This window comes from Colossoma macropomum, unplaced genomic scaffold (genome assembly GCF_904425465.1).
Source record: "Colossoma macropomum unplaced genomic scaffold, Colossoma_macropomum, whole genome shotgun sequence".
Lineage (NCBI taxonomy): Eukaryota > Metazoa > Chordata > Actinopteri > Characiformes > Serrasalmidae > Colossoma > Colossoma macropomum.
Window position 1 is genome coordinate 20,633,233 of NW_023494809.1, and position 16,995 is coordinate 20,650,227.

The 16,995-nt window shown below is 38.6% G+C and overlaps 1 protein-coding gene across 1 annotated transcript; it reads right to left on the reverse strand.

Moving 5' to 3' along the window:
- Positions 1-4,329: 4,329 nt before the first annotated feature.
- On the reverse strand, positions 4,330-16,858 carry si:ch211-161h7.4 (microtubule-associated protein futsch). The gene is made up of 18 exons (XM_036558704.1): positions 16,527-16,858; positions 15,564-15,607; positions 15,111-15,181; positions 14,414-14,535; positions 14,057-14,114; positions 13,724-13,919; positions 13,547-13,627; positions 13,372-13,452; positions 13,084-13,254; positions 11,070-11,479; positions 10,309-10,671; positions 9,381-9,959; positions 7,116-7,716; positions 6,435-6,505; positions 6,181-6,342; positions 5,846-6,015; positions 5,086-5,176; positions 4,330-4,975 (listed from the first exon to the last, which is right to left on the reverse strand). The coding sequence occupies exons 1-18, from the start codon at positions 16,548-16,550 to the stop codon at positions 4,896-4,898; spliced, it is 3,375 nt and encodes a 1,124-aa protein (XP_036414597.1). The 5' UTR covers positions 16,551-16,858; the 3' UTR covers positions 4,330-4,895.
- Between the last annotated feature and the right edge of the window lie 137 nt (positions 16,859-16,995).

The following is a 16,995-nucleotide window of genomic DNA, read 5'->3' on the forward strand; positions in this document are numbered from 1 at the left end:
TCGTGATTGGAAGCAAAACAGAAACAAGGTGTAATAAGGTTAGAAAAGTGTAAATAAGCTCATTGATGCTGATACAGGTCTATGACGGTGGTAATGTCACAGCGCATTCTGGTTCCATTGACTTACGTAAAAAGTAAAGTATGTTTTTTCCTTCTCCTGTAAAGTCAACATTTTATATACATTTCAGATGCAAGGTTTTGTTCTGACAGCAGCATTTATGCAACTGTAGAAATCTGACTGCCAGCATGAGAATGTCTGGTCAGTGTTTTGGCTTTCAGTCTGATCCCACTCCTTCTCCAACATGCAGAGTTGACCAACAACAGTATACCTGTATGTGCCAGCACTGATGTGAAGCTAACATTTTATTTCTTAGCTTATGCTACCATTCAAAAGTTTTTTAGATAATATAAAAGCAATTGTGCTGTAGAAACATGTATGAAGGACTGTTATGTGCTACTTCTGCTCAAGTTCACAGGTTTTAAATAATTAATAGATGGGTACACTGCACTTTTCAGGGTACAAAAGCTGTCACAAGAGTGATCCCCTCAAGGACGCGTCTTCAGTACCTTTAGCTATGGAACATAATAATACCATATTTCATCACAAATATGTTTCTGTGATGTATTGTCTCTGTACACCCTGTCTTCTCTCCAGGCCTCTTATTTCATGTCTATTTTGAAAAAGTTATGAAAAGGTGCAAATATGCCCCTTTTTTCTGAGAAAGTGAATGTAGTACACCTCTAAAACTCAATTAAGTTACACAATTGGACCTTAAGGACGATGCTGTACCTCTGACGGTACATTCACAATGTTTGTACCTTGGCTCAACTGTACCTGGACAGTACTCTTTTTTCTGACAGCGTAGAAAGAATATACATTTTAGAAGTGTCCAGAAGGATGAACAGAGCTGTACAGTATGTATGTACGATTCTAAAAAGATTGGGAGTGCTGTATAACATCTACAATGTAGTTATAATTAAATTAAATATAACTATTAAATTTTATTATTAAATGAATATCCAGAATGTCTTGTATCACAAGCAGCAGTCAAATCCTGAGACAGATAATTTGACAATTGACAGTGTATTATTTGTAATTTAATAACTTTTTGTTGATCCCAACATGAAATATTGAATAAAACATCTAAAAATACTTTCTGGTATCTAGTTTATGATATTAAATCTACACTGTACAAGTTATTGTTGTGTGTGAAATGACAGATTATTAATATGTGATTCTGAGCTTAGAATTATTAGTAATAGTTAATAGTTAAATAGTAGTGTATATGTAAACAAACTGAATATGCAATTGGTGCCGCAAAGTGCAAGAAATTATGAGAAAGTGAGGAGAAAAAGGCTTTCTTAAAAAAAAAAATTTTTTAAAAAGAACCAGTCTTATGTGATTCACGTCAAACACATAGCACCTCTCAAGCATCGCCAGAGAGCACATCATCTTCCCCAAGTCTCGAAGCTGATACCAACTCCAAGCAATTTCCATTCTCCAGGGTGGGTAAGTGCTGGGTGTTTCAATCGTTTGTTGAGGAAGTGAAATTGATGACAAGGGGAGGCGAGGGTCTGAGGAAGGGAGTGAGGGGAGATGCATTGGCACTTACTTCCCACAAAGGGGGCCTCAAGACTTAGACTAAACACTTTGAGAACTGCTGTTTTAAAGAACGCCCAAAAGTTCAGAAACGCCACTGGCTGGGTGGTGAATCAGCACCCTGTACACAGAAGTGCTATGCACGTCCACACCAGCTAACTCAAAAGGGCAGCAGCAAAAGAGACGAAATAAAAGAGCAGCTGCAAGTGCTTGTCCTCTGTGTGGGCCCAGTAAGGTCACCTTTTACAGCAGCATTTTAAACATAACCTTTGGAGCAGTCTGCGGTCACAGTGAGCAAAGGAGATACAAAGAAGCTCAAGATTTGGTAGGATATTTTTTTTTTTTACTGGCATCCTCTTAAGCACACTGAAGAAAGATCAACAGAAAGAAAATGGAAATTCACTCTGTTAGAAAATCAGTTTAAGGCACTCCTAGGTTAATAGACATCCAAAGGCATGCAGCTGTCAGTCAGTTTAGAGAAAAGGTTTTATCTGATTTGGCTGCCCAAATCTTTTCTCAGTGCTCCGTGTCTAAGACCCAGGCAGGCTGCGTGATAAAGAGAATGAGTTATCGATGGCCGGGGCTGCACTTATCTGTCTAATCCCTATTAGATGAACCACAAAGGGCAATGAGGTTGAACTGCTTCAGCTGCTTTTCAAGCAAGAATGTTGACTCACATTTAAGGGGAAATTCATTATATGTTTATATTAACAATATGCTTTCATAAATGATCGAGTTATATTGGCTTTTAAATCTTTTTTCATTCAACAAACACTAGTGTGCTGCCTCTTGCTTATGTTATACAATGGGTATGCAATTCATCACTCAATACACAACACAGCAGAATGGCGAGTTATGTAATAATAGCTTATGACAATACAAGCCACCTAAGTCAAGTAGCATTCAGTAGTCCTGTTAAACACATCCTAAAAGCATCACACACATCTCAAAATTACTAAAAGATATACGTTAAAAAAAGTAAGCGAACACTTTCACTTATACAAAAACAAGTTTTAATTTGCCACTTACAGAATGACTTAACTGAGCTGAAACGTCAAGCGGGTATAATAACACCCACTAATAATAATATCTCGCTTTAATCAACTGGTTTGAGGTTGAATGAATGAATGAATGCCCACAACAGGTTCATTTTTAGTGTATGTATTTTATATGTTGAAGTGTGCAATACTTCAACTTCATAAATTTGATGGAAACCTAAAACCTAAATTTTGGAAAAACAGAAAAGAAATTAAAAAACTGACTAAAAGATCACATTTCAAAGATGAAATACTGCACACCATGGCAAGGAAAGTACATGCTCCAACATATTAACCTGTCGTGGGGGATCATTAACATGAACCTAGATGATTTAAAGCAAAACAGTATTCTTAGTGTTGTACTTACACTTCAATTATTCTGTAAGCAGTTAAACTCAATATTTAAGATGCAACCAACAGCCTGATGGGACGAACTTTTAAAAACTCACAAAAACCGTGGTGCAGTTTTGAAATTTAGTTTGGTTGCACGAGTTAAACTGAAAGTTTTTGCTTACACTTTTTTATAGAAATCCATGATATGTCTGCACAGGCCCTAGGTGAGCTGGTGTGGAAAGACCCAGCATTATACTAATGAAACCACTGCTTCACAGTCCAGTGTTGGTGTGTTATGCCCCTCTGGCCAAATCTTGGCACTGGGCATGGCGACCTTAGTTCATGTGCGACAGATTCAGAGCGTCTCGTTCTACTGGTCAGCGTATTTCTACAGACATTATATAAGCTGTGTGCACATCAGAATTGACTAATTAGTAGGAGTGACCGGATACTTTTGGACATACAGTGGATGTTAAGTTCATTATCAAAGCAGATAGAGATAAAGCAGAATGCGACTGTTTATCCATTAAAGGCAAATCTGGACAACTCAGTAACAGCACTTTAGTGTGAAGTTGATATACAAACTTGGTCAGCACTTTTATATTGTACTTCTAGATTAAGGACACAAGGACAGAGGAAGGGCCGTCACAGAACTGACAAGCCAACGTTCATTATGAGACGCTGTATTTATTTCCTCTAAGACTCTTAAGTCCTTTTTGGAATGTTATGGATCCATCGACTTAACACTTGAAGACACAGATATGTTCACTGAGTAAACATAACATAGTGGGAAGGACCATCGATGAACAAGGGATGTCCTCAATACCATAAATGCATAACTGTGCTGCACATAAACATACCATCAGTGAATGTTCATGCTCCATTGTATTATTGCTGAATTTGCCAGTGGGGCCACCTTTACTAACCACAAACCAGGATTTGTCTTTTTCACTGAATGCACCAAGAAATTGCTGAAGTTGGTGATGTAAGAGACCCACTTTAAAAGGAGCATTCCGCCTCTTTCATTTATTCAAATGTGTTTGCACTGCACATTTGAAGTTAAAAGCATGCTGTATAATTAAAGGACAAAGGTCCCATTGGTCCACACAAAAAGTGTTTTAAAAAGAAAGAAGACTCAGTCAGAGTCCACGCCACAGGGTAATAAATGAGACTGTTTTAAGCGGTGCCTCAAGCAGACCTTTTCAAAGAGCTGTTAAGACAAACTCAGTCCTAAATTTGAAAGTCTGTCAATGCAGAATCTGCTTTCATTCACCATTGGTAAAAACATGAATACTACTAACATGCTGTCTATGCGCTACAGGTGCTTATAAACTTGGCCAAATGGCCCACGCTTCACAGGATGATGCTGTCAGTTTATTGTGGTTTGTGCACTGCTGTGTATAAAGACAGAACGGCTGGCTGACAAACTTCCAGCATCTTACATCTTCAGATAAGCACTGGCTTTTTTTTTTAAAGCAAGGACAGAGGCAGACGTATACACAATGATATGATGCCCCCTACTGACAACTTGTAGTTTATTTTAAATACATTTATAAGGGACATGGGATCTAATTTTACGCTGATATCTGTCACATATCAAAGACTCAACAGTACACATTACTTTAAATAACAAGCTTATAAAAATTGCATTTTTTTTTTTCCAAAAACACAGTCAACGAGATTCAGTCTTTTACATTTTTCCACAATACTATTTACATAAAACTACAAGCAAAATTTTCCAAAGGCAATGGCAGTCCTTTTTAGGCACTACTATGTCCGTATGTCTTTAAAAACAGAAGTATATCTACATGCTGATGACAGAACATCAGTATCAGTTCATTTTTTTTTCTTTTTTTAATTATCTATAAACACATGTACCAAAGGGCATAATCAGTGCCTCCCATCCACTTGTTTGTTCCGCCAGTTTCATGTATCATTTGTTAACATCCTGTGGTACCACAGTACAGCAGGTTCACGGCAGATGTTGTGAATGCTGTAAGATTTCCCTACAAAACAAAAAATAACGAATTAGAAAAAAATGATCAACAATAAAACATACTAAGCTCATCTCAATGTGTCAGTTACTGTTATTTTAACATTAGTTTACGTTTCTTACCACAAGGCGTCATAAATGTTTGCCCCGAGTTGTAGACTGTCTTGACGCCGTCAATTTCCACCCTCACGCAACTTGACAACACATTAAATACCTTGATGAAACATAAATATAAAAATTTTATTAATTCAACAATGTATTGTGGCTGCACAATGCTATGGAATTCATATTGACACTGGCATGTATTTGCTTAAGAAAAAATCCACTGGTATCAGACAGATGTTCAGAATTGACCAATATTTCAAGCTGATGTTTAGGGGCATATTTATTGTACTCTGGAGGGACACCGAAGTGCTACACTAAAATATCTGCAGTTTATTCACAGCACTGCTTTTGCAAATAATCTCAAGAAATAAATGTTCTCTTTTTTGAATGACAATCTAGTCCCCACATCCAGATTTAATAAATGTTTACGTATCAGCATCTACAAATATATACATGAAAATATTGGACATCGGCACTGGCCTACAATTCTCATACTGGTGCACTGTCAGAATAAATGGCTGAATTTATAGAACTTCTAAACTGACAAATAACATGATCACAAGATTAATAATTTACTAAAAAGGTCAGCATGGGGTAGCATCAGATGGAAAGCATGACAGCAATCCTGATGGAGAGAACAATCTACACAAGACCTTTTCATGAACTTAGTTTTACAGTCCAAACCTCAGAACAGCCACAGAGCTCATGTTGCCAGCTTGACTTTAATCTTACATAGGTACGGACTGAAAAAAAGTGTGAAGAAGAAAACAGTACTTACTGTTACTGCATGAAGATCTGCCTGTGGAGGTTTCTTCATATATGAGCCCAACAAAATCTTGCCATTTGAGAATGTGTTGTTCTGAAGGTCAACCATATGACCCATAGCTCTTCCACCATGAGAGTGCCAGTGGAAATCGTCTGGGCTAATCACGCTAAACACATTGCCTTCTAGTAGGAAAAAGTAGGATCAATATTAGCATGCAGAATGTTAGGTAATGAGTAAATTAAAAATTCATAGGTCTGTGTACCAAATGGGGACACTGGGACATAAGACTGGAAAAGAAATCATTTAATATACTAATCTATTGCTAATTAATAACCCTATGTGTTTACCTTTTGAAGAGGAAGGCCATAAGTGAGCAAACCAAACACAGAGGTTGTCCCAGTCTTCAGCTTCTAGGACTATGGGCCGCAGTGGAGGGCCACACAGATCGCAGTCCGACAACACGCGAGGTACGTGACGAATGCAAGGGACCATCCTTGATGATGGCAAGACTGAAATCAGAGCACAAATACAATTTGAAAGTAAGCAAATCCTCACATACTCAAACATTTACCGGATACCACAGTAAATAATCACTGCTTACCAGAATCCTCAGTCTCTTCAAATCGCTCAAGCTCAATCATTGATGAAGGGCCACTTTTGAAACCAATGCCACTATTAAAAAATAGAAAAATAAATTCATTACACTACCGTCTGATTAAGATTTCCACATGAAATACTGTTAGAATCAGGAATGCACTGATACGGGGATTGTGGGCCAATGCCAATATCTGATATTTTACATATCTGGCAAAGTCAAGAACAATGCGGATACATAAACATTTATAAAATATAGACACTGGAACTAGACCCACCTAGATTATCATTAGAGAGAAAATTACCACTTGTTTGTATAGCAGTGGTGTCCAACCTTATCCGCAAATGGACGGTGTGGCTGCAGGTTTTCACTGCAACAAAGCAGGAGCACACATGCTCAGCTGTTAAAAGACTCAGACTGACTGATTAAACGAGTGAAATCAGGTGTGCTCTTCTTGTTTGGAAAGAAAACCTGCACCCACACAAATACATCATAAAATATTGGTTTTAAATCAAATCTTAACATGCGTCCAATGCAGATAGTTTCTTTTTATTTATTTATTTTTTTTTAAACCAAATATGTGCCAATATCAATACGATTCATATATCACTCTGCATCCCTTTTAGGAATTATTCTTTAAAAGAATTACTGTATTTGAAAAGAATTGGAATTAGGACAATTCACTACCTAGAAGCTCTGTTGGATCCAGCTGATAATCTAGCATCAGCTTTCTTTCTGGCAGCAAAAGAATCCATGGTAGCACCATTTGGACAAACATCAAAGGTAGCATGGCTGCTTCCATGCTGGTGATCACTGTGGATGTTCTCACTTGACTGCTCTGACTGATCTTCAAGAGAGTGGAGCAAGTTTCTGCGGCCCTTTTGTCTGCTTTCAAAACCCCTCACTGTCGAAGACTCAGGTTTTCCAGAGGCCAATATGGCTTCAAATGTAGCCAAAGACCTTTTGGCAGATTTTGGTGTATGGATCATGTTTATTTTATTCTTTTTCTGAGCACGAACCATTGTCTTTCGTGAACTGACTACATTGGCTGCTTTATCAAATGCACTACGGGGAAGGGCCGTCTGTGCTTTTGGAGAACAGTTCGGTGGTGACAGAGAGCTTTCAACAGATCCCTGAGACTGAGGCACCTCCCACCAGTTGCTGGGGGGTTTTCTCTGCCGTTTCACTGTAAGACTCTCTGGTCGATGGAGTGCAGATGGAGGATGTTTCTGGGCAGATCCACACTGACCGTCCCGTGTGTAGATCTTGTCAAACACTCTTTTTTCTCCTGTTAAAAGACATCGAATATGTATTACGGATATGTATACATACTTTACCGGTCGAAAGTTTAGACACATCTGATCATAGAACAGTCTGCCTTAATTTTACTACTCTCCACATTTTTAAACAATAATGAAGACATCAAAATGAAGAAATAACGCATACTGAATTAAGCAGAGACCAACAAGCTAGCTTAGATTATTTTAGAAATTAGCCAACCTTTACTGTTTCTGGTCATGCATGAAGCTACAAAGCTATTGGCCTGTGTTTAATTTTTGATGCTCCAATAGAGCTGGATGCTATGTGTCACCATCTTGGTCCTCCAAATGGTCATACTGTAAACAGCAAACACTGGAGACTATAAAATCTATTGACTTTTGCCGCTAGGAAGAACATTTTGCACTTTTGGATAAAGGATGTTGGTCCAACAAAAAAATCATTGCACAATCTTATAATGGAGTGTGTCCCCAATGAAAATATTTCATGTCTGCTTCACTCCTCAGTGGCCACCTTCTACAAAGTCTGGGACCCCAACTTAGCTCAGATTGGATCTACGCTGTCATCTTCCTTAATACAAGCGTTTCCTAAATCGGCCCAGCCTGTCTCTGTTACATTTATTTAATGCTGCCATTCTCTCTTGAGGGAGGTATTGAGGGCTGGGGATAATGATAATGCCTACTACTTACTCTTATCAAATCATTTTGTCATGTCACATCTGAGCTGTTTCGTTCTGTTTAGTATATGAAATGTTATATATAAGAAATTAGTCATCCTTTGCCTTGATGCAGCTTTATATATGTTTTTATATTTGTATTTGTTCTCTTAAGCTACTTAATGAGGAAACTTTAATGAGGTGCTTTCCCAAAATTACTGATAACACACACATGCTGAGATGCTGCTATTGCTGAAAACCATTTGCTGGGGGGCTTTTTTTTGCTGTCATGTGTGTGATTACCAACAAGATCTGTGAAAATGTAAATATAGTACAAACTCGCAATGTCTGTAGTTTTGACAAGGCTGCTAAATAATAATTTCAGTGCAAATTATCATCTATAATTCACCAAACCCTGAGCTCCCTCAATAATCACTGTCCTGCTCAAATTGTTCTCACAGTCATGTAATAACAAAACCTAGTAATAGACAACAGCACCTCTGTTTTTTTGTACCTGGTAGACAAGATCACTAAGTTCCTTTATCCTCAAGTTCAAAACAGAATTACTGTAATCTACAACATTTTGGACAGAATAAGGAAACTGAAATACCTTGAAAGTACCTAACAGGCCAGTGCAATTTGTGTATAACCTACTTTACTAGCCTAATGCTATTCTATGTGGCGTTATCTGGAAGCTGTTTTTTGTCATTTGTATGCTTGGACCCATTTAATTTTGATGTGACGTGAATGTTCAGAACTCTGGAATATTAATTCAGCTTGAATGGGGCTTTAGAAACAAATTTAATTTGCACTTGAGAATAGATCAAAATGTTGATCAATATAAAAAATTTATATTGGGTTAGGTGTTTAACTTGACTGGTAGTATATCCTGAAAGGATGATGATGATTTTTTGTTGCTGTAAGCTCATATAACTTAAAAAAGTAGATCTCTTGAGCTAAATCAAATTAACCTAATTAAATCCACAAACTTCAATAACAAAATGACTCAGTGACTATACCTGGAGTAAGAGTCTGCCGTCTAGGGGGACTACATGCCTTTGAGCTGACTTGTTCAACATCCTCATGAACTGCCGCCTCTTCTCCAACCAAAGGAGCTGGTGTCTTCGACTGAATTTGACGTTGGGTTGGAGCTGCGGATTTTGTTTTCTGTGTGTCACCTGCTACCTTGGGATTTCTCTGGTCACTTGTAGAATTAGATTTCTTGACTTTTTTCCCCACTTTCTGAACAGTCACATGTTTGATTGGCATACTCTGGCTCTCCTGCTCCTCAGTCCTCTGTGTTGATATTGCTGGTGCTTCTTTTCTTTTCATTTTCTTATTGGATTTTAGCTCTTGCAAAGACTCCTGACCTGCCACCTCTTGCACCTGTGTGTTGCCTTCATTTTGGATGTCAGAGGTTAGCCACCATTCTCCAGGTGGTTTCCTCTTCCTCTTGCCAGTCACAGACCCCTCTGCAGAAATATCAGACTCAGGCACAGGAAGCTCCTTTACTTTTGCGTCTTCTTTTGTCTTCTGCACCTTCTTGACCCTTTTTGAAGTACCTTGCTTCGTTGCAGGCTGTTTGGCTGCTTTCTTAACTGGAACAAGAAAAAAGGACGTAGTATTTTAAGAACGTGCAGCAAAGAACAAAACTGTTGTACTAATGGTAAAAAGATGTTTCTGTGGAGTTCATATGTACAAAAAGACTTAAGACTTCAAGTACATAAAGACTATCAATGTTGTTCACAACAATAAGGATCCAATTTTATTTTTCAGTAACAAAATGGGCAGAGGCAGCTTCTAAACAATGAATAGTTTCAGCCAACATAGTACTGTTACAAGCCATTTACTGCTTAAATGTTTGAGCATTAAGTAAATTCCTGCAGAGTTTTTAACATTCACAGTATATCTGCAACCACAGATAAATTATCACTGATAAAAATGTACCTGGAACCGTGATTTGCACATCAGGTTGCTCTGTAGGCTCTAGATGTGGTTCGGTGGTCTTGTGGAGCTTATCCACCTGCTCTTGTACTTTAGGCACTTGTTTATCTGTCAAGGTAGCATTGTCATTAATCTGCTGGTCTGATTTTGCTGAACCTTTTACAGTAGATTTTGCTTTGTTGGGTTTCTTTTTTTCATTTGATGTATGTTCTTCTTGCCCATTATTGGTATCACCAGTTACTTTGGCAGGTTTCTTCCTTTTAGATGCAGGCTTTTCAACTGGGATTTTGGCCTGATTATTATTTTTTCCATCTTTCTTGCCAAACCTAATAGATGTTTTGCTGTTTCTTCTCTGTTTACCTGTATCTGCAAAAGAAACAACAAATGACCTTTCACAAAACACCTTCACAAGGAACAGCTGCCAGCTCCTTTCAAGTCTAAGTCAAATCCATAGAATTTGTTTAAATGCCATGGGACAACATGCCAGACACTATTCTTACTTCAAAAAAGAAAATGGGCATACTTGGTTACAAACTTAGCATTGTTAAATTTTCAAACGAACACTGGACTACTACAAGTAGACAAGGTAAATGACACTTCAAAAACTTATCTGATTTGCCAACTACTCAGTTCTACAGTGAAACTGTACCACGCATAGATACATTCACACAACTCAAGATGCCAAATTTAATGAGTTAAAGAAACACTGCTATATTGAATATTATAACTAAGTATCATTTACAAAAGAGTAAACAAGGACTTACCAGGTAAATCAGCATCTTGGTTGGCCTCTGGAACAGAAGAGGGCTCACAAACTTCCACTACTTCTTCCACTTCAGTTAAAGGGTCATTCCTCTCCTCTACAGTTGCTTGAGTCATGGTGTCTTTATCACCCTTATTGTAAGTGTTTCCACGCTTGGCCTTCGATTTCTTTGTTTTTGCAGCATCAGGTTCATCTCCCAGCTTTGGAGCAGCTGATTCAGCCTGAGATGCTGTTTTCTTATCATCTGGCTTTGCAGACACACCCTCTGGTGCATGTTTTTCTTTCTGACTACTGTTAGCCTTCCTTGGAATGGTAAATAAAATTGGAGCATCATCTTCCAGTATCATAAAGTCATCCTCGAGTTCAAGAGGTGAAAGAGCATGAGTTTGTGGTTTCCATGCTTCTTGTTTCCTGAAATTAATAAATAGAAGTGCTTAATTGTTTTATATGCCACTTATAAGTCACTTATATGGTATTAAGAGATTGAGTTTTTCAAGCAAGACCACAGCTATGTTAAATAGCTCAACATTCCTTGGCAACACGTTCACTAACCACACATCTCCTCCCGTTAGCAACACTACCCCACTAACGTTGCATCTTGCAGTTTAAGCCATCACAAATAAGGAAAAGAAATTAAAACAGAAGTTAAACTTCCTAATAAGATACATAGGGTCAATCATCAAATTCTAATGGGACCACTGCATTGCAATATAACTTTCTGGGTGCTTTGGCACCTACCTCGTTTGGTGCAGAACAATCAAACTTTTTCTTTAGTAAGGGTCATTTTGACAAGTGTGAACACTCAAACAACTGAACTTTGGAATGCCAGAAACAGCAGGCCTCAGTCCGCTTCCAAGTGAACCCTGATCAGCCCAGTGCTGGTCAGACTGCAATTTTGCAATGAAATTCAAGATAAGAGCATGCCTTTCTAAGTGCATGTCAGAGCTGTACTGTCTGCATAATCTGTGAATGTTTGTATCGTTTCGGCAGCACGGGCTGCTGCTAAAAACGGTAGGCTCAAATAAGCAATAGTGAACCATAATTTTGGCACATGGACCACATATTTTGATAGGCTGGATCGGCAATCTGACTGGTTAAATCCAAGCATAATTAAACCGTTCGTTTTTATCACTCTGTGATACATCTAGACCAGTGGTCTTTCACTCTGGTCCTGGAGAGCTACCTTCCTGTAGTGTCTAGTTCCAACCACTGTCTGCCACACCTGCTCCAGCTCAACGTCTTCAGTTCCTGATTGGCTGGATCAAATGCATATTAGGTAAGAAGAGGGACAGCATGTTACATGCAGGTTGGAACTAAACATTGCAGGAACGTAGCTCTCCAGGACCAGGGTTGGAGACTGCTGATCTAGATATTAATCATCTCAATTTTCAAACGTAATAGGTAAGGGGAAAGTTAAAATACAACATACTTTCTGGCACTAATGAACACAAAAATGAAAACAACAAAGCACTGGTGCTTCAGCCACCGCAATGTGAAACCAACAAAATGAAACAGAATGCCACAAAAATCCACACCCTAGCATGTGCGAAAACAGCCTCCGCTTGAGGTTGCAAATGCTTTTACAGAACTAGTCCACAGTCCTTCTTAGGTGTCTACTCTCTCCAGGGACCCAGTCTATCAGAAATCTACTTCACTACTATTTTAAGTGAGTGCTGTATATCAAACTGTCTCACGGCATCCATATCACATGGGAATTTTCAAAAGACAAAACCACTGATGCGTTAAACTCAACATTAGTATTTTCATGGCCTTGGAACTATTCTTGCAACACTAAATTAATCTCAGAAAGGAAAAATATGAGCCTCCAATGCAATTCCTGTAATATTAATTTGGACCTACAAGCATTCAGTTCATATTTGCTTCACATTACTGAAACATCTCCATTAACTTTTGTTGGTTAAATAATACCTGGATAATGAAGTAACAAATCCCATTGGGCAGTGTTTAGACCTCACCTTAAATATTTACAAAAATTTCAGTTCAAACAAACTCACCATAAGGTTTTGGGCTTAAAAGCATGTCTTAGCTTCTGCTGGAAAGATGATTCCTTGACCTCCACGTCTAATTTCACTTCTGGGACCTGGTTCTTAGGCTGCTCCTTTGGAAGAGGTGCAGGACGACTGTTCTGAGCCAAAACAGGAGGCAACAGACTTGGGCTCCCATCTCTAAAAATAGACAAAAAAAGAAAAGTAAGCAAAAAGTTTTAAAGATGATGTATTAAATAGGTTATTAACAGATCTATCTGTCAACAAGTTCTGGCAATTGTTCAAAAAAGTTCTTACTTTCGTGACTCTTCTTTTGCTTCTGGTGCTGAGGTTTGGCACCCTCGGGATGTTGCATCGGGAGACTGTACAGGCATACATCTTAGAAAAAAAGAAACGAGGTCTTATGAACTAAATATATGCATGTGTGTTACACATCAATAAATAAATGTATACCATAAGCCGATTAGCTAACCCTGTTACAGAAACAACATCCTGTGTAGCCGGCTTTCCAAACTCCAACCGTGCCGGTGGAGACACGAGTGATTCACTGTCCCTTTAAAACAAGAAAATGACAGACATGACCTTAACAATACATTACATTATTAATAATCTATAGTGATTTTAATGTAGACATTTCTGAAATTCTTACTCTTGAAGAAACTCCTGTGGGGATCTCTGATTCGTCAGAGGTTTGCTCAAGTCACGCCTAACTGGCTCTTCATCCTCAACACCGAAGAGTATTGGAGAGGTTTCTGGCCTTTCTGCATCTTCTGCTCCATTCCCAGCTGGTAGCAGGTCAATAGGGCTGGAGGTCCTAATAGGAGCAATCTCCTTAAAAGGGCTCTCTAAAGCAAGACAGATGCATAAGCAAGTGCATAAGCATACATAAGCAAGTCACAATGTAAAAAGCAAAGTATCTGACCGTGAGTACAGCAGCACAAAACTGCTCTGCTGCCAATACATTCTGACTAGCACACTATACCTTTGCCAATTAAATGGTCTTCCTGAACTGGATTTTCTGGTGCCAAAACCTCTGGCTCCTAAGGATAAAAATTAGAAAATTAATTGAGAGAATGTGTTTGTTCACACAATACAGAACCACAAATACACAAAATTTATAAAGGCGGGCAAAATGGTGGAAACATTTAGATCGTTTTTGACAGGAGAGATACACACAATCAATTCTTAAATAAAAATGTCATAGATTCAGACCAGAAAAGACATCTGATGACTGTTCATAACACTAACCCTTGCTTATTATTTATCATGATGAACTGTGCAAGCCAGAGGAACAAGCTAAAGATTTAACAAATAATATGAACTGCTTCAAGAGTCTGACCTCTGCACCAAAGGGAGAGGATATCTTGAGATCTAGCGAATTGTCTTCTTTCCCCTGTTCCACAATCTCATCACTCCTGGGCAACAGTGAGAGCTGAGGCATTGCTGAGTCAGACCCAGAATCTAAGGAACAACATTACTATTAAATCACTATTAAAGAGTAAATACATAAAGTACAAACAATTAGAGACCACCCTTCATTTATTTAATTTTCAGTCAAAACGGCCATGAAGCACAAATTATTCATTTTTCAGCATCAGAGATCAACACATTTTTAACACAAAATAACACAAAGTCCTTAACAACTAAACCTAACATCCAATTTTTCAGGCTTCTTGACAGCTAGACATCCTTTCAGACCCCTAGTGTTGAGTTGTCTTCTCACATTGGAAAGATGGACAGAAAGATGGGGACAGTGCTGGTGGTCTACCAGGTCTTAGACAGTTGTAGTTCTATTTTCTCTGCATCTTTACTTGATTTTTTGAAAAGAAATTTTTGGAAAGTCCTTTTTTCCCTTTTGACCTTCCCATTCCTGATACAAATGAATTATTTTGTCTATTCTCCTCAGAAATATCTGAAAATAAACACCTAATGGTTGACAGGAAATGGATTAAGGGTGGTCTCTGACTTTTGCACCTAGCATACAAAGACCCGCAACAGAAGTTACAGGAGCAAATACAAACAAATAAACAGCTTACCTAAATCATCAAAAATGTTGTCAAGGTCATTCAGCGAGAAGACTTCTTTGATCTTCAGTGAACATGAAGTCCTGGAATAAAAAGAGCCAAAATGTCAAAACAGAAACAAAAAAGTCAAAATTTTTTAGCTAACAAGGGTGTGAGGGAGGTGTGGTATTATGGGCCATCAAGTAATAAATTTAACAAATTCTTTCTAAATGAGCACAAGGAAATAATATAAATGGTTTAATTACAAAACTGATCTTTAGTGGCTAATTGGGTTTATCATTAAGGGCCTGTGACATGTGTGCCCCTTAGAGTCCCACCACACAAGACCCACTCTACTCCTCAGGCCAGAGAAGGTTCAATAAACAAAATGAATTAACGTAGTTAAACAATTCTGTTGACATTGAGTTATATTAAAAGACCTCAAGGTACATACAACAGATGCCTCTGTACGTTTATATTACTCACTTTTCCTCCGTTTGGAAGTAACGAAGTTGCTTCTTTGCTCTCCCCTAAAGAAATTAATAGAGTCAGTGACATTTTGATCATATCGGAACTGGTCGCACATACTAAATGCCCTTGTTTCAAAGTTTGAATAGAAATCCTCAAGCTGTCAACAAGCAACACATGCACTATGTCCAAATTTTTTTAGACACCCGTTTATCTTGCATGTCTCCTAAAATCATAGGTATTGATAGGGCATTTGTTCCCCCTTTGCTGCAGTAACAACCTCTACTCTTCTGGAAAAGCTTTACACTAGGTGTTGGAACGCTGCTGCGATGATCTGATTGCATTTAGCCACAAACGCCACTCTAACTAATCCCAACACTCCTGGATGGAGCCCCATCTCTCCAGAGAATGCAGTTCCACTGCTTCACAGCCCGCTGCTGCGGATGTTGGAGGGCTGTATAAACCTCTCCCCGGCGCCTTGCTCATGTGCTGCTCTCGTGCGTCCCATTCAATTGTCAATGCCTTACTGTGAGCTTTGTGAAGTTACTGAATTTACTAATTAGAAGGGGTGTCTGGATACTTTTGGACATAACAATTAGCGACGCTTATCTGCAGCCTGTAGGTCCAAGACAAAACGAGGCTTAGGTTGTCTTTCTATTCTTTCGAATTTCCCCCGTTACATCTTAAACGGTGCAGCAGCAGCCTGTATGCCTCAGGCGCCAGACTGTAATTTCTGCACCATTTAAGACGGAACGGGAAATTCGAACGAGCTGGCGAATAAGAAGCTGACTTAAGCTCCGTCAAAACAAACTCGACAGTAACTGTTAGCTTATTTAGTTTAGCCGAGTTCTTCACACAGGGTGCGCAAGCTAGCATTAGCCAGGATGCTAACTAGCTACCGTTTCGTTCGCGTCAAGCTGAAACTGCTAAATTAAATTTCTCAGACATCAACCTAAAGACACTCAGTTAAAAGCTGCTCACCAAGTTCATCATCTTGCGGTCCATTTCGTGAGAAAAAGCGAAAAGAAAAAAAACAGCCGAGCTGTTAGCCAGCTAAGCTAACCTAGCTAAGTGTTCATTCGGGGTTGGTGACTGAGCTAGCATTAGCCGGAGAGTCCGCCACTTTTTAATTTCGGAAATTCTTAACAACTAAGTGTTAACGTTTCATTAGCAAGAAACAGAAAACGTGACCATTTTCCTATTGATAAAAATGTAGCGGCGTTTCACAAATTATTTGGTTCCATTTACATTAAATACATTTCTGTCGAGCCCCAAAACAAAAACAAAACAAATTCTCCCGCCCATCAGAGAGTTCTTCTTTACCGCGCTGATGGTTTCGATTTGATTATTGGTGACCATCGCCATCTACTGGACGACAATAGAAACTCGTTGGATCATTGACCATTTTAACTCTGCTGAAGTAACAATACTTCCATTATTACTACTATTA